Source organism: Neomonachus schauinslandi, chromosome 13 (genome assembly GCF_002201575.2).
Source record: "Neomonachus schauinslandi chromosome 13, ASM220157v2, whole genome shotgun sequence".
Classification (NCBI taxonomy): Eukaryota; Metazoa; Chordata; class Mammalia; order Carnivora; family Phocidae; genus Neomonachus; species Neomonachus schauinslandi.
Window position 1 is genome coordinate 31,394,510 of NC_058415.1, and position 25,347 is coordinate 31,419,856.

Consider the following 25,347-nt stretch of genomic DNA (forward strand, 5'->3'; position numbering starts at 1 on the left):
AACTTCCCTGATAAACTGAAACTGTTGCCTGTGCTTTCTTCACACTTTGTTATTCTTTGCTATTGTTTAATATCTTAAAGAAACAGCAGCAGGGTAGAGAGGAAAGAGCAGTGACAGCTACCACTTTGTGAGTTGGGAGACCAGAGTTCTGGTCCTGACTCCACCATGTACCCACTCCCTATGTGACTTTGAGTGAAGATCTGCCCTTAATGGTTCCAAAGATACCTAATGTTAATTTCACAGGTTTGTGAAAGTGGGGACTACTCTAAGACTAACAACCATCCATCCATAAACCCAATCAAAATTTTCTTTTTCCTCACCCCAATAGCTTCATTTTCCTTACCTTCTCTCTTTTTTCAATGTTCTGCAGTTTCATAATTAATATATTAAAATATGGATTTCTCTCATTTTTTAACTTGCTTGGGATTCTTAGATCTGAAAATTGGAGTCTTTGAATGATTTTGGAAGTTCTCGGTCTTTATACCTTCAAATATTTTCCGTTCCGTATTTTATCATTCCCTTCCAAAATTCCAAATAGATACACATTATCTGTCCTCCAAGTTTCTCACCCCCTTTTCCATATTTTCCATCTCTATGTATCTTTGAATTGTATTCCAAAGAATATCTTCAGATATATTTTCTAGTTCACTGACTCTTTATCTAGTTCACTATGTCTGATCTGCTATTTAATCTGCTGTTTAATGAAGTTTTAATTTCAATTTACATTTTTTATTTCTAGAGATTCTATTTGGATCTTCTCCAAATTTAATTTTTCCTTGTTCCTGTTTTCAATATTTTTAGAACTCTACCTAAAGATATTAAAATCAGGTGTTTTATATGTCATTCTTGATTGTTCTAATACATACACCAACTTTGCATGTTGGTTTCTGCCTCTCTGTTCCTTCTGTGGTTCTCACCATGGTACCTAGTATTCCTGTTTGTTTTATAAACTTTGACGGCAAACTACTCATTTGCCCTGGAAATTTTTCTGTGTAAATGAATACTCTGTGGCTTGGGCTGCAGCTAAGTTCAAGATAAGACTTGTGTTTGCCTTTCCCATTTTTCTTGAGGAATTACCAACCTAAAACCATTTTATATTTAATTCTCTATTTCAGACTTTTGGAAACACACAGGTAGTGTGATTTCAGACTGCAAACCCATACGAGGTCTGACTTTTCGTGAGGAGAGAAATCCTCAGAAGAATGGTTTTCTTTCTATCCAGTGCCAGAGTTGAGTTCAAACAAACTTCCTAGTGGTGCCCTTCTGCAAGTGAGGTTTATTTATCTCAATCACCCTTACACTGCAAGTGCAGCCCTTTGGGTGTTCAGGTTTAAGCCATGCATTATTAGAATCCCCATATTAGGCATATCCTGGGCTTTATCTCCTGGGCCCTGTATTTCACGTAGTTGTCTACCCTGTCTCTAGCATTTGGCAGACAACTTTAGGAAAAAGCCAAGATTTCTTGCCTCCCAGTATTTTGAACACTAACTTTCACTCTAGTTCAACAATGAGTTTTGAAAAGATTTTTTAAAAGATTTCTTTCAAGATTTTAGTTCTTTTTGTCAGAAGGACTTGTCATGGTAACTAATCCACCATTATGCTGAAAACAAAGTCTCTGACTAATTAACTTTATAATGAGCAAATATTAAAATTTAAACTTAAAACCATATTTGTATTAATAAATTAATAAATTACTGATTTTTAAAAATTTCTTGGGGTTCTTTGTAATATTTCTTTTTCAGACAAGGTTTCTACTCCTGACAAAGTTTTGAGAATTCCCTCTTCCAACCTTAAACTGCAATGATTTCTTCTTATGATGCTGCTAAATCTACTCATCAACTAGATGACCAATGATGGCATATGAACTGGGCTTTAGTTTCACTCTCCCTTTACAGGGTTAAATAATCCAAATGGCAGGGATTTAGGCCATATTCTCAAAACTTCAATTTGTTTTCTTACAGCAAAACTTTTTTGACCAAGTAAACTTTAAGCAGAAACCAAGTATGGACAAGGAGTTTCTGCTCTGGATGTGGGGGATAGGCAGGAAGATCTGAAACCCAAGAGGTTTAGATTCCTCCACCTCTTTCTAGAGGACCTCATGAATTCTGAAAATATTTGCTTCAGGTTTTAGCCATGGATCCCTGGGCAAGTTACTTGATCTTTCTGTGCCCCAGTTTTCTCATATAAAATAGGGAAAATAATAGTACCTCCCTGATGAAATTGTTGTGATGATTGAAGGAGTTAAATATATAAAGCACTTAGTACAATACTTGGCATGTGGTAAATACTATATAAAGGTAAATTTTTAAAAACACAGAAGAACTTTTATTTTAACTCTGCATAGTCCTACTGAATTTTTATGCTCCACTGAATTTTTCCTTAATCCATAGTTTGTATATTACTTGTCCAGTTTTACTTAAAAAAAAACTGTAAGTAAAAGAAAAAAATTATGTCAACTTTAAACTTCAGAATTAAATTAAAACCAAAGACCTGTTTGTTCCATGTTGTTTCTTTCCCATATATTGCTTTCCTCTAACACTTGAAAGTTTCCCAAATCCATATATATATATATATATATATATATATATATGTATGTATATACTACAAACTCTATAGACTTTCTTTTTCTTTGTCATTTTGCCCTAAGACAGAATGTAGCCAAGTCCATGGCTTACCTGGATTTCAGATCTGCCTTTGCCTAAGACATGACTCCAAGTTACTTAATTCCCCCCTTGTCAAACCTTGTCATCCTATCTGCTGTGAGGTAGTGAAAGAGAGGAGGGGGCACAGGGCTGAGGCAGAGCTTGTGCATTTTTCTGAGAATGACATCTTTTGTGGGGCAAGGCTGGTGCAGCTGCTGGTATTGAAGTAGCAGGCCCAGGGAAAGGGGAAGGAAGGCGCTGAAGTGGGAGCCTGTATAGGAGCACAAGAAAGAGTCAAAGGGATAGGAAGACCCTGGCTTTCATGCAACCTCTTCATTTTTGAGATGAGGAAACTAAGACCTAAAGAGCTGAAGAGCCCTGCAGGGAGGAAGCAAACGCTGAGTCTAAGCTTGGGAATGGAGGTCATTCTACCTCTGCTTCTTCAAAAATCATTAAAAATTTGGTTCAACACATAGCTAGGTCTCCAAAGTATGTGAGGCATGGGGAAGTGCACTGGAGGGGAATAAAACAACACACTGAACTGAACAATTCGAAATGTTTGGTCACACTAAAACCATAGGGCCATAGGCCAAACAGAAAGTCAGCTTCTTTAAATGATTTAGAAAGAACATTGACCCAGGAATAAGAAGACCTGAGTTCTATTAGCTAAGTCATATAAAACTGTCATTTTGTAGTTATGCCAATTCCACAGTGCTCAATCCACAGTTTTAGCTTTACCACTCAGTAGGGGATTTGGATAGGGCCTCCACATCTGTTCAGTGGGTAATACCTGCCTTACCTAGTATGTAGGGATTTTGCAAGGACAGATCCAAAGTACACAATATTTACTGGGTGCCTGCTATCAATGATTGCTTGGGAAACAAAGATGACTAAGGTACAACCCTTGTTCCCAAGGAGCTAGTAGTCCAGCAGAGGAGAGAGGAAATTGAGTATACTTGGATGTGATAAGCAAGTAAGAAAAGAAGCAATAAATTCTGCTTGATTGTGGGTAGTTAGGGAAACAAAGGCATTGAAATTGGGCTCTAAGGGTTAAATAGAAGTTTCCCAGACAAAGAAGAAAAGGCATCTCTAGCAAGAGGAAAAGCTTGAGCAAAAGCATGGAGGTGTGCAAGTGTGTGCTGAATTGAGCAACAGTAAGCATTCCAGTGGGTACAAAATGAACAGTGGGGGGAGGCAGTGTTCTGTGACATTAGAAAGGTTGAAGGGGCAGGTAGTGCCAGTGAATAAAAATGACTGGGTAAGAATGAGTCCAGGAAAACTGTGGGAAAGCATAGACGTACTTTATAAATATTAAGTGAAGAACAAAAAAAAAAGTTTTCCTAAAAACTCATAACATCCCTACCCTCCTCTCACAGGGGTTTGGCTTGAGTCACACATTGATTTGCCAAATTTCTTTGTAGTGCTTCCTCTCTCTGGGAGAAATGTTCTCCCTGGGTCCAGGTAAGGGGCGTGTAGAAACTTTCAGAGTGTCAGAGACTCAGGAACAGGAAGTGATTCAGTTTGAGTAAGGACAATGCTATCTCATTGTTCCCCAAACTTCAACCTCCTTTTCTTCCACATCACTTTTTCTGATCTCCCCCAAGAAAGAAGTGAAACCAGTATACCCAAGGGAACAGAAGGTAATGTGATCACTCTCCCATCTCACCCTCTCTGTTCTGCTCCCCTATAAAATCTCCCAGAATGAAGTCATATAGTGTTGCCGAGCTTAGTCATACTCCCCATTTCCTCTCCCTCCTACAGACCAGGACAAGTCTGGGGACACTCTCTCCTTCCAGTAATTTTCTAGGACCCAACAATGGGTTTGTATAATTGCACCATACCTTCATAGATCCTCTGCCCATGCAAGAGCATGTAAGCTTGACAAGGTGAGGAATGGACCCTCAAGTCCAGGATTTTAATTACACCTCATTCTAACAATGGTTCCCATGGAATAAGAGAAAGAACCAGATGGATTTGAGTTCAGATCCTAGCTTTGCTACTTACTAAGACATTTATTTAATCTCTCAATCTCTATTTCCTTATCTCTAAAATGAAGGCAATCATACTCAAATACCATGGTCATGGTGACAGAGATAGTATCTATAAAGCATCTGGCCCACAGAAGATGGCCAAGACACTGTAACTGCCATCACCATTATCACCATCATCACCATCACCGTCATTATTAAGAGCTTGAACTAATGCAGACTCCTTGATGATTTCATTCCTTCCCTCTTACTGCCCTCTATCTGTTCCTAATATGGCAGCCAGAGCACTCTTTTAAAAACAAAACTCAAATCACATCCCATATTATTTAAAATCCTTCCTTGGCTTCCCACTGCATTTTGAATAAAATCTAAGCTCCTTCCTCTGGCTTCCACGGCCCAGCCCTACCTGGCTTCTGTCCCTTTCCATCACCAACCCATTACATTATACTCTCCTGATTGCCCACTGTGTTCCAGCCACACTAGCCTGCTCAACTCCCTAAATACTACAAGTTCTGTCAGGGCCCTTGCCCTTAGGGTTTTCTCTGTCTAGAAGGCACCCTCTGTCCCCTCTCTTCCATAGATTCTTCACACCCTTGGTGTACAGCATAAATGCCATCTTCTGTGACCACACGACTTTAGTACTACTCTTTATCTTCTTTACCAGCCTAGTTCTTATTTATCATTGTTTCTAAATGAATTATTTGTGTGATTATTTGTTCAATATCTATCTCCCCAAAGAAAGTAAACTCCAGGAGGGCAGGAGAAAGTTTGTTTTGTTCACTACTATACCCCCCGCACCTAGCCCAGCACTAGAGAAGTGTTAGTTATTACTGTTACCATTACTAGGCAGCACTCTGCTGTAGTACAGATAGGTGCAAATCCAGCATCATTTGGGACCTTGGGATCTTAGGAGGGCAGAATTTCCTTACAATGATTACTAGGTATCTTTCTTTTCAAAGCATTTAATTACTTTCTAGGGCATCAAATATTTTATATTCCAAGTTTTCCATAATTAACATGTATTTTAATAAAAATTTATTATCTCTGCATGTTAACAGCAAGCCTCCTCACAGGAAATCAATCTAATTAAGTGAATTTATTTTAAAAGTAAAATTCACAATAAGGAAAAAAAGACCAACAGGTTTAACATGATAAAGAGTATAGGTATTTTAAAAGAGGGAAATTGCTAATCAAAGGGCATTGCCTGACATATGAGAGGTGGTTAGTGATTCAACAGATGATTTTCCAGTTGATCAGATGTAGATAATAAGACAAAGTGAAATGAAAATTTTCATGCAGTGTCCCATGAACACTTTGATGCCCTAGAAAGTAATTAATGCTGTTGGAATACATTGTCCCTGACAAGTTATGGACACTTGATATTTGTTGAATATAAGTTTCTGGAAGCCTCCTTGGGGCAGAGAAAAACACACACATTGCAACTTTGGAAATGACTACACTTCATACATTTTTTGTTGTTGTTGCTCAGATGTGAATCCCCAACTAATGAATTTCTATGTAAGAAATTATTTCTTGATAGATTAAAATCTTCTTTCAAGTTGTTTGGGGTTTTTTGTTTTTTGTAATTTAAATGTGTAACATTTCATCTGGAATGTCCTCTTCCTCCTTTTTTCTTAAAAAGCTTCTTCTATTTCCTTTTATCATCTAAAATGTGGCTTTCCCCTGGTGACACCACTATTCTCAAAATCCACCCCTTTTCCTTGTGTGCCCATTTCCCAGGGCCAACAGAGAAGTGGCACACTTCTCATTTTCTACATATGTTAATTTCTTTCCATTCAGGTTGACAGGTTGTTCACCCAAACAACCTCATCTTTCTACTTCTCCTACTCCCATTTTTTTATCCTTTTTAAAATCATTTTTTAAAATTGTGGTAAGATTTATCATTTTAACCATTTTATGTATGTAGTGCAGTGGTATGGAGTACATTCATATTATTGAGTAACCATTACCACAACCTATGTCCAAACATTTTTCATCTTCTAAAACTGAAACTCGATATCCATGAACAGTAGTTCCCCATCCCTTATAAATTCTTTTTTACATTCTCCAAGGAACTACTTATCCTCAAAAATTAAAACTCATACTTATTTCTCTTAATTTCTATAACTCTTCTCACAACCTACTTTATGAAGATTCAGGCCATTTTTACAAGACTATCAAGTTCATGTCCCTTAAAACTTCACATCTCACCCATTCTCTTGCTCTTCCTCCTCTTCTAAAGAAGTATGTGTCCTCCTTTTCAAAGCCAACCCCTCCACTAGTATTCTTTTCCCTCTCTCTGTCTCCTCTGGGACTTATTATTATATCAGTTTTCTTCATTTCATTTCTCTCTTTTCATTCTCCTTTTCTCTCTACATTGAAACAAGCCCAAGACTACCATATACCAATAAAAAAAATCAATAATAATAATAAAAACATGTATTAAGTTCCCACTATGTGCCAGCTACTGTGCCAACGGTTTAAAATATACCTTCATAATTCTTGCCATGAGCCACTGAGTTCAAATTATTATGAAGAAAATTATTATGAGGAAACTGAGAGCTTAGAAATATCAAGTAACTTGCCCAAGATTGTCTAACTGGTAAGCAGCATCTTCCCTTCTCCGTGGTACTGTCAAGATAGAATTTTCTCTTTGTTTCCCTTTCATTAATGTATTTTTTGAAAAAGTCTCAGTTCCTCCTCCACATTGTGCAATCCACTGCAGTTTCTTGGAGATTCCCATGCTTACTGGACTCTCTCCAAGTTCTCTAATCTCCAGCTGGGTCTACTAGTGCCCATCAACCAAATGTTCCTTTTTGAGATGGTTTTCTCTCAGACTTCGTAATATATGAACTCTTCTTTTTTCTGGTTCTCTTTCTGGTCTTCTTTGCTAACTCCTTATCTTCTCCTACCCCTTAAATGTAAGATTCCCTATAGTTCCATTTAGACATAGCCTGCTCTTCCTGTTCTACACTCAGCTGAGACAATCTCATTTGTTCCTACATCATCAATTCTCATGCTGAAATCTACATGTAGCAAATCCAGATTGCTAACTCTGGCCTCCCCCACCCACCCACAACCTAATTCCAGCTCAGTGCTGAAAGTTCCATATTTGCTCCTCATTTATCTCAAACTCCATCTGCCCCACATCAGACCATTATCTGTACCTGAAAATGGACTCTTCACCTGAGTTTCCTACCCTGAACACCTGACTGCCCCCTCAGTTCCCTTCACCTCCTCACTTCCCCAGTCCAGAGCTGATACAAACACATCCAAAAAGAGCTGTGGAGGCTCTGTGATGGACACAACCCTGAACCAAGAGTCAAACTTGGGTTCTAATCCTGATTCAGCCACTAAGGAGCTAAGTGACTTAGCGGAGCTGGAACAGGGATCTCTGGGGCCCTTTCTCCCGCCAATATTCAAGGACTTTCTGAAATGCTTGCAGCACTCACCACCTTCATCCCCTCCTGGCCTCACTAACATTGCCCTAGTCCCTGCCCTCACTGCTTTTTCCTGGACTATTTTAATTAGCCTCCTGACTGGGCTTTGTTTCCTATCTTTCTCTTCTTTCATTCCTTCAGATGTTCTTTCACACAACCATAAAATTACATTCACAAAACACATTTTCTATAGTACTTCTCACTTGCTTAAAAATTCAGGATAAAATTCCAACTCCTTGTTGCTGCATTCACAGCCCTTTGCATGCTAGTTCCAACATAACATATGAAACTTCACTTTGTCTAAATTGGATTACATGTGTGGTTGTGATAAGCACTGGAGCGGAAAAAAATCCTATTCTTTATATACTAAATGTAATAGTGGATCAAAGATTTAGGTTTTAAGTAGTATACAATTTTAGAAAATGGTGTGATAAATTTATTTATAATTTTAGAGGAGGGGAGGTGTTTTGAAGCAGGACACAAAATCCAGAAATTCTAAAACAATAATTAAGTTTGACCACATGAGATTTGAAAATTTATGTATGGCCAAAAAAAATGCCATTAATAGTCTAAAGATAAATGGTACTGGGGAAAATTTTTCAACACATGTTTCATTTCTTACTTTACAAAGAATTCATATAAATCAATAATTTATAGAAATTGACAACAAATACATTGTTTAAAAGATGCTTAATTTCACTAAATAAATAAAATTCAAAACCATGAGATATTTTCCACTCTTTAGAATGGCAATTTTTAAAAAATTTTTATTTATTTAAAGTTCAGTTAGTTAACATACAGTATAATATTAGTTTCAGGTGTACAATACAGTGGTTCAACACTTCCATACATCACTCTGTTCTTATCATGACAAATGGCATCCTTAATCCCCATCATCTATTTCACCCATCCCCCCACCCACCTCCCCTCTGGTAGGTAACCATGGTTTGTTCTCTAGAGTTAAGAGTATGTTTCTTGGTTTGCCTCTCTCTTTTTTTTGCCTTTGCTCATTTGTTTTGTTTCTTAAATTCCACTAGAAAGGCAAACATTTTAAAGGTGATGACACCCATTGCTGCTAAGGCAATGGTGAAAAGAGCATTCACCTGGATCATTGAAAAAACTATAAACCAATACAAACTTTTAGAAATTCAATGGGGTAATATCTTATCAACATGTAAGATGCACAAACCCCTTGATTCAGCAATCTTGCTACTAGGAATTTGCGCTACCAATGAACATACAAAAGTTAACCAAGAATTACAACACACACACACACACATTCACATGTCAATTGCAACACTGGTGATATTAGAAAAGAAGAAAAGAAAGAAAAAAACAGAAACAGCCAAAGGGTTAATCAATAAAAGATTTGTTATGGTATACTTACATGATTGAAAGCTATTTATAATGCTTCCTGTAAAAGAATATTTCTGACATTAACTGGAAAATCAAAAAAGCGGCTTACAAAATAATACTTGCAGTAGATTCTATTTTTTATGAAAAAATATATATGCATAGTATTTCTGTATTGGAAAAAGAATGTCAGGAAATATAGCTTATATATGCTTTCCTACCATTTATCCATTTTCTGAGTGCACATACATCATTTTTATAATCAGAAAAGAATTACCTAAAGTTTTCAGCTTCCCAATAGAAAAGAGAAAGGCAATGAAAGTCTGTGCCCTTGTACGCTCTACATTGAGCAATAAACAATACCTAGAGTCCATGTCATAGAGGTTTCATAAAAATTAATGATTAACTGAGTATAACTCATTGAAAGTGCTGCAGTTAAAATAATCTGAAAGCTCTGTTTAGGATTTGGCTGTGGGACAGTATATACTCCCACTCATTCTAACCCATTCAGTTAGTGCTATTTGCATTGCCTCATTCATCAAACACTGCCACCCAATGTTGCTTAATCCAAGTGCATATATATAAGTAGAGTTGGACTATAGCATCAACCACTACCAAATGCTGATGACAAGAAACTTCATTATTTGAGACCAGCCCTTCACGTTTATAAGGTAAGGTATCATAACCAGTGTGCAAGAATATTTGCCTATATTATTGGGAAAAGCAGCATGAAAGAACCAGTGATTTTTATATTGCTATATATTCTGAAATATTTCTGACTTAAAAATACGAGAATAAAAGTAAATTTTAATCCTGAAAAGAGTGATTGTATTTTTTAAAGCAAAAGATTTGTAGACTGTTTAAAGAAAATGCTTTGTTTTTTAGAATAGGATTTAAAAATATTTCCTGACTATGCTTTTTTTTCTATGCTTTTTTTTCTATGTTTTTTTTTCTTTTTTTTCCTGACTATGCTTATCATTTGATTCTTAAAAAGCAGCTGACTTTCTCTGTGTCAATCACTCCATTGTAAATGTGGTATTTCAGTTTCTTATCTATGTTGTTTAAATCAGAAAGCTAATTTTGGTTTAGAGCAGAGTTCTTCCAAGTGTGTTATCTCAGATTAGTCCATGATAATAGATAGTCCTTGTTAATAGGGGATTAATAGAGGTAGTGGGGGAAGTTACAAGATCAAATAATTACCAAAAATAATTAAACAAAAGTACCCATGAATCTTCAATGAAGGACTGTCAACATCTTTATTATGCTAATGTGGTTCTGACTTCACAAGAGGTGGACTATAGATAGGAATATTTCCCAGATTTATTTGAAAAATGCAACAGTTTGTTGCGGGGCGGTGGGGGTGGGGGGTAAATGTCCATCCAGGAGAACATTTTTTCTAGGACATAAGGATCTTTGGATAAAAAAGAAAACAAACAAACAAAAAACAATCCAGCATTACAATTTTCATATTATCAGTAAAGTGTTACCTGCATACCTACTGTGTGCAGGGTATTATTTGAACAATTTCCTGAAAATTTAAAATTTAACTACAGTAAGATTACCTAACTGCACATGTTATGATTACATATTAACCACCATATTTAGAAATTTATTATTTCTAAAGAAGTTGGACAACTGGCCAAATTTCCAGTTCTGATTATTTCCTTCCTACAACCGAGGAAGGAGAGAGGAGACACGGTGCAGAAGCTCTGTCATAAAGATGGAAATCAGGAGACTAGATTCTGGTCCCAGTTTTGCTTTTGTGATCCTGGGCAAGGCACTTTCTTTCAGTCTTAGCTTACTCATCCATAGATTTAGAAGCTCAGGAAAATGATATCTAAGGTTCTCTGCTTCTAAGTGTTCTTCTACCATTGAAGATTTTTGCTCACGAAGCCAGTTGTAAATAGGATGGCTGTGTGTAAGATTCTAGTTCTATCTAAACAAGAAAATTTGGAATTTCAGTCTATTCAAGGTTGTTCAGAAACAAAAAAAAGTTGCATGAAGTTTATATTTCACAGAGTCCTCTAATGTCGTAACTCAATGCTCATCCCTTACCCTGCTAAAAGGGCTGATTCATATAAAGTTTGTAAGAGATTTAAATAGTAACCACTCCTGGGATACACTAAATTTTTTTTTAATCTAGGAAAAAGAGGGCAAGGCTTAATACAAGTAGAAGTAACTATTAGTAGAATTTCAAACAATGTAAGGGGAGAATTTAAGGCTGGAGAAGTCTTGCTCCCTCCACAAATCAAAGCACCACTACCTTACCTTGATGATGAAGCCAGGCTATGGTACCCTACTAAATGAATATGGGGCTTTCTGCAATTTATAAGAGAAAATGCATATTCTTTCAGTAAACTACTCTGACCCATCTTGACACTCAAGGCATAGCATCCATTGATGATCCTTGCTTGAATCAAGTATTACAGTGGGGGCTACAAGATTGTTATTTTTCTAATTCTACCATTCCTTCTGTAATGAATAGATCTCTTGTTCATTCATTCTTGAGGAATGCTATGGACTGGTGGGTTTTTTTTTTTTGCATGAAATGTTTTATAGTGAATTACCATCATTATTCTTTCTGATGCTCAAATTGTGCCAAATTTGGCCAGTGAGAAACCCTTTAAGGGGGACTCCTATGTCCTTTTGACACAAACTCACAAGTTTTTGAATGACTGCTTTCTGGCATAACTGAATATTTCATATTCACTTCTACATTCTCAGCCCAGACGTAGAGAGTCCTGGTTCTCTTTAGAGGAAAAAGTATTTAGAACCTAAGATATGGGCACACTGATACTGCTGACTCAGATTTAACATTACAGAGATTTTTCCCTTGGCTTCTTATATTTTATATTTGTATCTCCTTTCCACTGCAATAAAAATCCTATAATATCAATATATCTACTTATTCACTCTATCCTATAATATAGTAAAAACATTTTAGAATCCTAATATCAATAATACTACCAACAATAAACCCACTAAGTAAAGTTTAAGACTTCCTTGTAGTTCTTTTTGTCCTCTGACTATATTTCAATATGGATATATTTTCAGAAAACTATATTCAAATTTTACTGAAATAATTATTTTCTTTAGGTGACTATGTTATTAATGCTATTTTGAGTTAGCCACAGTTATTTCTGTTTATTTTCAAGTTGAAACAATTGAACTAATACTACATTTCAATCCACAGAAGCCTGAAAAATGAAGACTAAAATGAAGTATTCAACCACCAAAATCTCCCCAGCAAAGATGAACAGTTCAGCAAGCAAGGCTTTGGTAAAATCTCCCAAGCTGAGAAGTAAGGACTTAAGAAATTCTGATTGTTTTGCACACTATTTTTATCTGTTATCAAATTCTTATTATTCTGATGTTCATACATGCTATCTTGCCAAAAGCTACTAAGAGTATAAGAGCTGAAATTAAAAGGGATAGCTCATAAGTTTGTAATAGAGCAGCGTTTGGTTTTAAACAGACTATATATAGCCAACTTTTGCTTATTTGATACCTCCCAGGACAAGAATGGTTTGAGTAATTTAAACCTGCTAATAGTGATAAACATACATAGTCCTTCATATCAATCCCTTCTCCCTATCCACACCTCTTTCCAACTAATCCCAAAATCTTTTTCCTAGACTAACAAAATTTTAATCTGATCTTCTTTCATTCAATATTTATTGTATATATAATATACACCTTTGATGTATCAAGCTGTGGTCTTGACTTGCAACTTCTGATAAAGGACAGAATAGTAAGTGAAGATATTTGAATAATCCATGCCCCAAGTAAAATAGAATTGATCAAATGATGTTCAAGTCTGTCCAGTTGCAAACTCAAAAAATCTGGCATAAATTGAAAGGTAAATAAAGTCAGGCAGTAGCCATAGCTCTAAGATGAAAGGGCTATATCTTTGATCCTGAAAATTATCCTAGGGGACACCTGGGTGGTTCATTCGGTTAAGTGTCTGACTCTTGGTTTCCACTCAGGTCATGATCTTAGGGTTGTGAGATTGAGCCCCACAACAGTCTCCATGCTCAGCGGGGAGTCTGCTTGAGATTCTCTCCCTCTGCCCCTTCCCCCACTGGAGAGCATGTATGTGCCCCTGTGCTCTCTTTCTCTCTCTTGTAAATAAATACATCTTTAAAAAAATTATCCTAGGAAAAAAATTATGCAAATTTATACTCACATTTTTTCCATACAAAAGAGGTAACACAGAAGAAAGTTAATAGAACCCTGGCCAGAATGGAGAGAAAAAGAAGATGAGGAATGATGGTAGGGACAGGTGTACCTTTGTCCTTTGTTCTCCTCTTCGTTTCCCTGAACATCTTTAAGGCTAGAAGATAAAGCAGTGTTAAAGAATATAATTTTCTCTCTTCCCTGGGGCTGTGGCCCACCCATGCTGGTTTTAGTAACCAGGGAAAACATTAATTTGACTGTGGTTTCTGAATGGCCAGAAAATCACAGTTAAGTTAGTCCTTTTATTTGTGTCTGAGTCAAAATGCTCTGTGTAGAAACAGTGACTCCTTGGAACTGACTCTGTGTCTTCAAATTCCCTCCTAATAAATTCCCTCTGCCCCTGCCCACCCCAGCTTGTGCATACCCACTCTCTCTCTTAAAAAAAAAAAAAGACTGTGTATTCTTTGTACCCCAGGAGATGTGGCCCCTTCATAGTTACTGGAGTGAGGGGGCAGGCTGGAGTTTATGCCAGAATTGCTAGCATTGATGCAAAAATTAAAATGTAACCCCTCCTTTAAGGGTGCAGTGGCCCTAACAGCTCATTTATACCATTTAAAGAAACAGTGATAAAGATAATCCCCAAACCATTTATATGGCTTTGGAATATAGCACATTTTTATTGTCTCTTAACAGATCTTCTTTTCCAATGATATTGGCTCAGTTTAACACTAAGATTGTCATTATTTATACACTCTTGGCCAAAATTTCAACAGATACCTATAAAGTGTGTGGCAGGTATTTCTCAAAATTCAAGGTGCAAGCAAAGTCATTTTTCTAAATAAACTGTTCTGAGCCACCAAGCAACAAAGCAAGAAAGCTTGTTTTAGTTCCTTCTCCTCCTTTGGGCTAGCAAGATCTGACACAGTCACAAAGCCACAAAACTCAATATCCACCCACTAGAGATATACATGTGAGGTTCCATATGAGTCACCACCAGAGTATTTCACCTCTAGCATGGACAAGATACAGGACTTAATGAGCTAGAGAAAAGCCCCTCCCCAAACTCATTCCCTTCCCAGTTTCCAGGAAGCTACTCCCAGAGTCAGGCCATTTTCCTCTGCTACTTCCTCTCCCCTACATCCATCAACCCTTTTCCTCCCCTGACAATCTAGTTTCCTTATGCATCTAGCCAGAAGTCACAATATGGGAGCCTTGGGGCAGATCCATGCAGCAGAAGCATTTTATTTGGCCTGAACCATATTATTGTGTTTTTTAATTGAGGAAACATTTAAAAATTAGAAGATTTTGTATAAAAATCTGAATCTCTTGAAATACCTGAAAATCTAGCAACATTGGGCACATATCCCCACATGGCAATAATTGGGCAGGGAAACGAATAGATATCACACCACTTAATTTGAGTCTGTCCATGGAATATCTTCTAAAGTTAAAGTGAAGGAGCTTCAAGTTTATCCTATGAGCAGTAAGAAACCATTGAAAGCATTCAATTGGGGAATAACAAGATATTTTTATTTTAGAGAAATCACACTGATGGTGGTGTAAAGACAGAGTGAGGGAGCAAGAATAGAAAAAAAAAAACTGGCTAGAGGTTTACTGCATTCATCTAGGGGACTGAGGATGAGGGGCCTGACCTAATACAACAGAATGGAAAGGAAGGACTAAATGTCAGATACATTCAGAAAGTGAAACCAATGAGATTTAATTACAGACCAAATAAATGGAGGGATGGACAGAGGGAAAAATAGATGATCTCAGCTTTCAAGGTGATTTAGGATTTGGGCAGACAATGGTAGAAAGTGGTACTGCTTTTCAAGATAGGAATTCAGAAGGAATATACTGTGGGTAGAGAAAGATAAAGATTTTTTTTTATTATGAGTATATTTGAATTTGGGGTAAGTAGAGGTCATCCAGGTAGAGATGTCCAGAATTCTGGAGGCTCTCCATAGATAGATACAGAGATGCCTTAAGCTAACTGAAGTCAAAATACCCCATGAAGAAAGAGCAACCGACACAAAGCTCAGGAGAGAGACCAGAGTTACAATCTGAGGAGTCATCAGCATACAAAAAGATGATTGAAGTCATTGGAGCAGGCAAGATTGCCCAGAAAGAAAGTCTAGAGTGAGAGGAAAAGGCAAAGGACAAATCCTGCAGAACACCAACATTTTAGGAGCAGACAAGGAAAAACTAACAGAGAAACAGAGATGGATGATCAGAGAAAAAAAAGAACCTAAGGAGACTGGTGACATGACAATAAGGGAAAAAGGGTTTTAGAGAAGGATGTGGTTCCCAAAGTCAAATGCCACAGATCAATCAAGGGTAATAAGTAGTGAGAAGCAAGCTTGGAGAAATAGGTGTTTGGGAAAGAAATGAAAGATGAGTGATTCACTTATGTAGTTCCCCTTAGGCTCAGCCATAGTCTGGCTCTCTCAGTGGCAGAACTACAGGAAGATTTCCAGGCCCCTTCCCATTTACTCACCAGAAATGCGTGAGGGGTTTCATCATGCTGTTGCTATGATGAAATTACTTATGAGAATTTCCTCACAAGCCATGCTAAGACACTGCTTTCAGACATCAGGCAAGATAGAGACATAGGAAGTGACAACAGTCCTTACATAAGCTTGAGATTATGGCCCTTTGACCCCAGTGAGCACTCACTCCCACAGAGTCCCCAAGGCCATGACAGCTTTGTGTTTCCCATCTGAGAGTACAACCATTACACTGTACTTTCAGCTGCCCCAAACACCAAAGTATACCTTCTTCCAAATTCTCCCAATGTGAAGTATCTTCAATACTTCAAGTGTAGTCACCCCTTTATATATTATACCCAGTGTTTGTCCCACTAGATGCTAACACCTACATCACTGTCTTAAGCTCCTCTCTTCTTCTACATCCATAATCCTTCCTCAATATCATGACCCTTACATCTAACTACACCCAAGACCCACATCCTGCTCCCCAGAGAGTCCACTCTCTGTATCAGACATGCCTGTCAGTCATGTCCAATGGGATTCTGAATACAACATAAAGATAAGCATGTAAGGAATGAGCATCCTTACAATATCACCTTATGCCCTTTATGTCTGGAGAGACAATGTGATATAGTTAATAAAGTATTGTCTTAGATTACTTATTAGGAGATCAAGTTCAATGCTGGCTCTGGCATAGCTTTATAAATTTCTTTGCAATTGTAAAAGCACTACATAAATATGTGATACTATAGCTGATATTTATAAGCTGTGATGCAATTTTGGGAAGTTCCAGGGTAGATGTGAGTATAATTAAGTGGTCTTGCCCTGTTCAGACAGTTGAAGAGACTTAAAGGAAGATGTCCATCTGAATTGGAGGCAAGATATAGATTATTCAAAATGGTGGCTAACAAAACTTACTTAACTTTGAAAAGCATATGAGGAAGGCAAATCTTTTAGAAAATTTAAAAAAAAATCATAGAATGGATCCCAAAGTCACAAGTAACTTTTCATTTTCTGAATTACTGTGAGTGAAAAATTGAAATTTGGCTGTATTATAGAAATTGCTTAATAATTCATTTATTGTAATGTTAAAAGTTGAGATGCCATGACTCAAGTGTCACGACTTTCTTTTCTGTTTGACCTGAAAGGCCTTTTATGAATTTCCAAGTAGCAAATTTAATTTTTTACTTGAGACCTTTTCTTTGACTAAATGAATAAAAATTACTAAATAGGTGATTAAATATTTTACTTTAACTGATTTAATTTGTATTTGTATTATGTTAGTTCCTAAAATTGCAGATAGCACACTAACATTTGATGAGGGAGCCAAGAATACTCAAAGAAGAAACGATAGTCTCTTCAATAAATGGTGCTAGGAAAACTGGATATTCACATGTAAAAGAACTCACAAAAACTAACCTGAAATGGATTAAAGACTTAAATGTAAGACCTGAAACCATGACACTCCTAAAAGAAAATATAGGGAAAAAAGCTCCTTAACATGAGTCAGTTATTTTTAGTATCAATAAACTCTAGAGACTATAGCTGTCCCTCTAAAATTATTAAAAGTACATTCTAGATAAGTAAAAAAGATTATAGATTTCATATGACCATAAAAGTTCCCCCTCAGACAAAGACTGATATATGTTGGATGTAGATCCACACTCCCTTATATAGAATTCTGAAAACCAAAATTTTTCTAAAGACCTAAAATTTTTCATAACATATTTGGTAATAAAATATGATCTGAACTTACATGACAGTTAAATCCTGACCTGAACCAACATGAGGTGTTTATTTCACTTTATGTAAATTTTCCTATATTTCACTATAAAATAATGAATTAATTTTTGATTATGTGAGTACTGCCCTAGTCCCTGCTGGGAGTACTATATATATATATATATAGTATATACTCTACATGACAATTCTAAAATTTAAAAAACTGTGAATTTTGAAACACACTGGCCCCAAGGTTTCTGATGAAGTACTATAGACCATTTTTTTTTTAGCAAATAGATGTATTTTTTAAAAAGATTTTATTTATTTACTTGTCAGAGAGAACGTGCACACAAGCAGGGGCAACAGCAGGCAGAGGGAGAGGGAGAAGCAGGCTCCCCGCTGAGCAGGGAGCCCAATGCGGGGCTCGATCCCAGGACCCTGAGATCATGACCTGGCCGAAGGCAACCGCTTAACTGACTGAGCCAACCAGGGGTCCCAATACTGTAGATCTTAAGTTGCTTTCTTGGTCTGCTACACTCAGGGTTTGTAAAAGGATAAAAATGGATGGAATGAAACAGTATCAAAATTTTTCAACTGTTTAGAATCCCAACAGAAAGCTGAAGAAGTTTGCCAGATGTATTTTATGCAGCTGCGCTCTGGCCTTATCATAGAAAAGACAGCCTGTTATTTTAGGAAAGAAATCACCAAAAAGCATTCACCAAGAACAGGTAAGGGGAAACTACATTTCCTGGTAATTCTTCATTATAGTAATGGGCTTCTATTTGCTTTTATTTACCACATCTTGGATATGTAATTTTTTCTCTTGAGCAAATTTTCCTTCTGAAAAAAAGTAAGGATGCTGAACTATTTTCTAGCCATTTTCAAAAGGACATATAAAGAGTTTTTATAGCATGGGAGAAATGGTTATGTTATAATATTAAGTGAAAATAGAGGATATAAAATTACAAATATATTTACAGTATTTTTAAGTGTTTTTTTTTTTCATTTAAAGGAATTAAACTAAAATGTTAATAGCAGTTGTTTTTGGGTGTTGAGACCATGGGTAACTAGTTTTCTTCCACCTGGGCTCCAATGGGTATGCCCTACTGGGGTATAAGTGTGCCAGGAGGTATTAATCCCTTTAGGCTATGGGGTGGCTAAAGCCCTGGGGTCAGTCCCAGCAAGCAGCTTTGACTGGGAATCCTCCAATGGGGGTAAAGAGGTTTGGGCAGAGTGGGTACTGACAGTCCACTCCTATTCTCTCCTTGTCCTACAGCTGAAAAGTACAAAGAGCAACATGTGGTATTCACTGCTTGTCGTCAACAGCTAAAGAAAGACTTTGCCTGTGAGGTACCTATGGTCCCCAAGTGTATTGGAGCAACTAATATTCCAAGTATCCAAGGTATGACTGGTGATGAGGGTGGTGTGGGTGTGAGGAGGGAGGTAAGACACAGGAAGAAGCTCAAAGTCTATGCCTTCTTGTATAACAGAAACTTCTGTCCATTTGTTGTCCACATACCCATTCAGTGGTATTCAAACTAGGTACAGAGTAGCTACTCTGTCAATGAATGTACACTTTATAGTTAGCCCTCCATCATTTTGAAATGCTTGTTATGGATTAGAATCCCATATACATTATTCCTGGGGAAAATATGTTATCCTTTGGGGGAAAAAAAACCCACATGCCCCCCCCCCCCATATTTCAACATTTTGACAATGAAAGAAAATTAAGAATTATTATATTTTTAAAATATAATTTCAACTCTTAAACATTTTAAATGGTTGTTCAAATGGCTTTAAGTTGCATTGCATCAGCTACTCATGCAAATAAAGTCCAAACTGATGGAGACCATCAAGAAGTGAAGAGATCATTAAGAAAATTTGAACAGGAATTGCATGTTGCCATTTCAAGCATAATCCTGATATAAATGTCTTAAGTTCCCAGAAGCAAACTGAAGTTTCTCATTAGGTATTTTTAAATCATTTTACTTTAGAAGTTCCACATACAGACTCAATATTTAACATTCTTCTGTTTTGTATGTTATTTTTCTTAGCACAATTCTATAAAATAAAGAAAACATAATAATTTTTTTCTTAAGGACCAACATAGGTAGTCCCTAATTCTACACCAGTTTACCCCAGCACGCGGTAGAAATATTCTCCTTTTCTATGTGTGCTGGAACATTTTTTTAAAAGTTGGGGATACTGCTCTAAGTGTCTCTGTTATTTAGCCAGAGGACAGAATGGTACTCACACTTACACTCTCCAGGATTGTTGGAAGTCTCTGAATAACTCCACACCTTACAGATGGGTATTCATTTAACCATGTCTATCAAAATACAGTCTCCTTATCCACAGTCCCCCTGACCACAAGAAGCAAGGAAACAGAGGTTTCCTCAGGCAAAGTCTGTCAGTTTTCCAGCTTCTTTCTCTCCACCAAATCCTCCCATAAACACACTAACGTGACCTCCTATGGTTTTCAAGCAAGAGACTAGCATCTCTAATCCCATTCAAATGGCACACCTTATCCTTTGAGCTACATTAAGCTTGCACCAAAGGCTTTTATCTATCCAACAGTGTTGGGCAAAGTGCAGCTCAAATTGGAAAGAAAAAAAACCAAAAACATTTAAGGAAGCATTTATTTTTAATTGCTGAAAGATTGTTCATGGGAACAAGTGTTTTTGATTTTTTAATGACAAGCTTTTCACTTGTTACAGAATATTCTGCTTCCCTGAGCACATACAATGATCAATCTATTACTTTCGTTTTTGAGGATGGAAGTTATGAGATCTATGTAGAAGACTTGGGAAAAGACCAAGAGAAAGGTAGAATATTTCCTTTTGTCTATAATGATATAATGATGACTAGTAAAGTAAAAAACAAATTTACCAAGGGCCGCCTGGGTGGCTCAGTCAGTTAAGTGTCCAACCCTTGATTTCTGCTCAGGTCATTGATCTCAGGCCTTGAGATCAAGCCCCATATCAGGCTCTCGCTGTGCGTGAAGCCTACTTAAGATTCTCTCTCCCCGTCTCCCTCTGCTCCTGCCCCTCTAGCTCCACCTGCCCCCTCTCTTAATAATAATAATAATAATAATAATAATAATAATAAATTTACCAAACCATAAATGGTGGATTACTTCAGACATGGCAAATACATTTCATGCTGTGTGCTAACTCCAATGCATTGGCAGCAGATGCCTAAATACCACTAAGCTGAGGAGAATTCAGAAGTTTATTTAGGGTTTATCAGGGAAGAATGCTGATATTGAGAAGTGGTATCTGTTGTGGAAGATGGAAAGAGAGACCACACATAGTTTCTATTGTTAATTACCCACTACATCTTTCCAGCCTTATCAATATCACCAAAGTAAAACTTCAAGTAAAAGAATATACCAGTGCTATGAACAATATGTTAAATATTTTAATAGTGACTCTGTTAGAGAATTCATCAGAGCATATTCATACATTTTTGAGACATTTCTTAAAATCACAAAAGTTTTGCTTTTATTGATATATAATAAGAGGATATTTTCTGCTATTATGTATATGTTGAAATTGAAAACTTTTGATAAAATTGTAACTCACCAAAGGGATTTTATGCATTCTCTTTCAGATAAGGTGTTATTCCGTTATTATGATTCTCAATCCCCCTCTCACGAAACAGGTATTTTGGAGGGCTGGGCAGCTGTAGTGCTTGAATTCTTGAATTTGGGGTAAGGACAAATCCAAAAATGCTCCATGAAAAAGGAAGGCAGTCTCAGAAGGTTCTCTCCAGCCCACACTCATGGTAAAATCCTAGATTCTTAGAGGATTTATTCCACCCATCCTTTGTACAGCTTAATAATTAGGATAAAGGTTTACATTTAAAAGAGATTCAGAATAATAGTGGCTTAAGCTACACAAAACTTTATTTTTATCTTAGCTAGGACTGGAATAGCAGTTCTGCTCAACAGGGTATAGAAGGACCCAGCTCCTTCTCTGTGACTCTGCCAACATCTACATGGTTCAAGATTACTTGCTACCATGACAATGCCCAATCAGCAGGACAAAGGAAAACAAACGCATGAATTCTTTTTCCCCTAAAGGACAAAACCTTGAAGTTGCACCTGACACTTCCATTCACCTCATATTGGTCAAAACTTAGTCACATTGCTACACTTAATTACAAGAAAACAGACTGGGAAATGTTCTATTACACAAGAAGGGGTAGTTGGATATTGGGAGACAACTATCAGTGGCTTTGCATGCAGACAGGGAAGCTGACACCCAGAGAAATACCCAATAGAGTCACAATTCTATAATTAGAAACCATATAAGAAAACTAAGGAGCTTAAAATTACTCCCAAATTGTCCAATGATTCATTTCATTTGGGTACAAATACTTCTAAAAGACATGTGGGTTAATGAAGCAATTATTTTACATCATATCTTGGACTCTTTTCCTAGGTGTCAAATTCATTTAAATTAAAATGAGTTAAATTCTTAACTTTATAATTTACATTTTTAAATTATTTATTTATTTTTTATTTACATTTTTTTAATTGCAAGGTGATGGTGTTGATGGCCAGACATTATTGGTAAACCTGAGTCCTACAAAAGACAAAGATTTTTTGCTGCATGCCAACAACAAGGAACACTCTGTGGAGGTAATAGAAATATGCACTTAACTGTCTTAACTGACTCCACTCATTTGTGCAGATTTGGGTGTCTGGCATATTTCAAAGAAGAATTTTTGTTTGTGCTATTGTACCTAAAACACAATCAGCTACTACTAACTTGCTTCTGGAGTAGGAAAGGGAGGGAAACAGCATGCATAGCCTTGCTACTGAAAGTCTGATCTCTGCCAGCAGTGCACCTGGGAGTTTGTTAGACATGGAGAATTTCAGGCTTCCTCACAATTGAATCAGAATCATAATTTTAATAAATCTCCAGGAGATTCATAAGCACATTAAAGTTTGAGAAGCACTGCTATATAGAATGATCTCAAATCCTTTCTACTTAACTTTAGGAACTACTTTGTTCTTCCAAGAAGTGTTTCTTGATAAAATATAGTTTTCTTAGGCAAATGCAAAAATGATTTTACACTCTGACCCTGCTGAAGGGAAAGTCATAAACATTTCCATATGCCAAGATTCACAATGTTACAGTGTTGTTACAAAAAAATGTAAATGGCAGTATAATATTGGTCATGATGAAAATTTATAAACATCTTCAGGAACAAACAAGCTAAAGATAGAGACCAGGAAGAAAACATAAGAGAATAATATAGATGACAGATGACATAAATACAAAATTATAAATCTAACTAATACAGCCATGTAATGTATTAACATAAACACTGGATGGTAACCAGCATCTTTCTTAACAAACATTCCTAAATGTATATAACAGTGTTGGATATATATAACTACTCAGTAATATGAGCTGACCCCATACAGAGCTCTATTACATGCCAAATACTGTGCTAAATGTTTTACAAGCAGTCTCCTTTAATTCTTGCAGTAATGCCATAATAGAGTTGTTGTACTGGTCAAATATTACTGTAATACAAACCATCCCCCACACTTACTGGCCTAAAATAATAATCACTTGTATAATTCACATACGTGCTGATAAGTTGCAGGTTGACTGATCTAGAAAGCTGATTAGACTAAAAAATTGAGGTTTGAGAAGTAAAGCAATGTGCACACGTCTCAGAGATAGTACATGGCAAAAGTTGGGCACAAATCCTGAGCTGCTGCATCCAAATCCACTCACTCTAAGCTATAATGTCTCTCAATTATCAATGAGTCAAATCAATTCACCCCCCCACACACTTCAGTCCTCTACCCATTTCTTCCTACTCTGCCACTCCCATCCCCTACTTAGTAAGCAGTCTTGCTAGAAATATTAAGTTATACTTATTCCCTTTTAGTTTCTAATGCAGGAGGTAAGGTTGACTTTGGACTTCCCACTTACATGCTGGTTGTTTTCTTTCTTGTTTCCTCAGCTACAAAAATGTGAAAATCAGTTGCCAGACCAGGCCTTCTTCCGCCTCCATAGGAAGTCGTCTAAATGTGTTTCATTTGAATGTAAGAACAATCCTGGAGTGTTTATAGGAGTAAAGGATAACCACCTTGCTCTAATTAAAGTAGGGGACCAAACTGAGGATTCGAGTATAGAGAATACCATATTTAAGCTCTCTTAAACTTAATGTGATGAAAGCTGTGGAGCCTGGGTTGGGTAGCCCAAATAGCTACTGCTGGAGAAAGGAAGGATGAGAGATAAAGAAAGAGACAACATTTAAGGGAAATGGAGGGAACTTAGTATGCTCTAGAATATTTTCCTTATTATTTGTATAATATATTTTTATAATCCTTCAGTTCTGTTCTTTATTTCTCTTTGTCTCCCTACATATTCAAAAGTCTGTTGTTAAAGAGCCCTCAGAAAATATACAACCTGACTTTTACTTTTTTCTACTTTCAGTCCAGAAAGCTTCATATTTAGAGCTGAGACCTCTGGGGGAAAGCAAGGGCCTTAATCCAAGTTTCATTTTAGACAGGGATCAATTTTAAAAAGCTACATAGAGACATAATTTTCCCTGATTCAAAACAAGTTCAAACACTAGAGCTGTTGGTGAAAAGACAATCAGATCTACTTAGACTGACCATTTCGCAAATGGAATAAAACACCAAATTTGTTTGAAGATGCCCAAAACTGGGACACCTGGGTGCCTTTGGCTCAGGTCATGATCCCAGGATCCTGGGATCAAGTTCCTCACTGGGCTCCCTGCTCAGCCAGGAGCCTGCTTCTCCCTCTGCCTGTCACTCCCCCTGCTTCTGCACCCTCTCCCTCTCTCTCTCTCCCCCTCTCTGACAAATAAATAAATAAAATATTAAAAAAAAAGAAGATACCCAAAACTTAAGATACCTACAAAGGTAGGCAGATAATATGAGAAAAGACAAAGATAGTTGAAAAATTAGGAAAAATAAATCCAGTATTTGTAAAGTAAGTAATTTTACATCTAATTGTTTCATTTTTAAAATGCTGATTTTCATAGACTGAGTTAAATTTAGCAAGGCATTCTTACATTAAGAAGTGAAATAAATTTTAGTTCAGACATATAATTGAAATTTTTGGGAATATCTAACAAACTTAATACCATGGTGAAGCCACAAGTCCTCTAATCTACTAGAGCCTAGATGGGACACAGAATTAACATTACAATATGAATAACTGGCTATCCCTTATGTTTGTGGTATACCATGTCCTTCTGACACTATGCTCCAGGGATCTATGACTTGATATACATGTCACCCTGGACAAAATTTCTTCTAATCCTTTCCTCCCAGGTGTACAAGTGTTTTCTTTGTCCAGCTTCCTGATTAGCCTGCTTACTATGGAATATTTATTTGACTTTTCTTCCTTCCTCATTTCTTTTGACCAACTGTGCTCTTGATATGCATTTTGTGTCCCCTGAGCTTCATTCCATGTCACCTACCTCTAGATGCCAACATCTTTTTCTACTTTGTCTACCTGATGCAGAATTTCACATAAAC

General features: G+C 36.8%; 1 protein-coding gene across 3 annotated transcripts in view; it reads left to right on the forward strand.

Annotated features, from left to right (window-relative positions):
* IL33 (interleukin 33) overlaps nt 1–24,062 on the forward strand; it is a 40,782-nt gene extending 16,720 nt beyond the window's left edge. Inside the window, exons 3-9 of one of the 3 annotated variants that reach the window (XM_021682406.1) lie at nt 12,617–12,724; nt 18,413–18,538; nt 19,087–19,212; nt 20,528–20,635; nt 21,423–21,473; nt 22,358–22,455; nt 23,799–24,062. In XM_021682406.1, the coding sequence (XP_021538081.1) occupies nt 12,628–12,724; nt 18,413–18,538; nt 19,087–19,212; nt 20,528–20,635; nt 21,423–21,473; nt 22,358–22,455; nt 23,799–23,996 (804 nt within the window). In that variant the 5' untranslated portion in view covers nt 12,617–12,627 and the 3' untranslated portion in view covers nt 23,997–24,062. Of the gene's footprint in view, nt 1–12,616; nt 12,725–18,412; nt 18,542–19,086; nt 19,213–20,512; nt 20,636–21,422; nt 21,474–22,357; nt 22,456–23,798 lie in introns of those variants that run through there. The other 2 variants (XM_044920613.1, XM_044920615.1) reach the window with 2 other exon arrangements.
* The last annotated feature ends 1,285 nt before the right edge of the window (nt 24,063–25,347 follow it).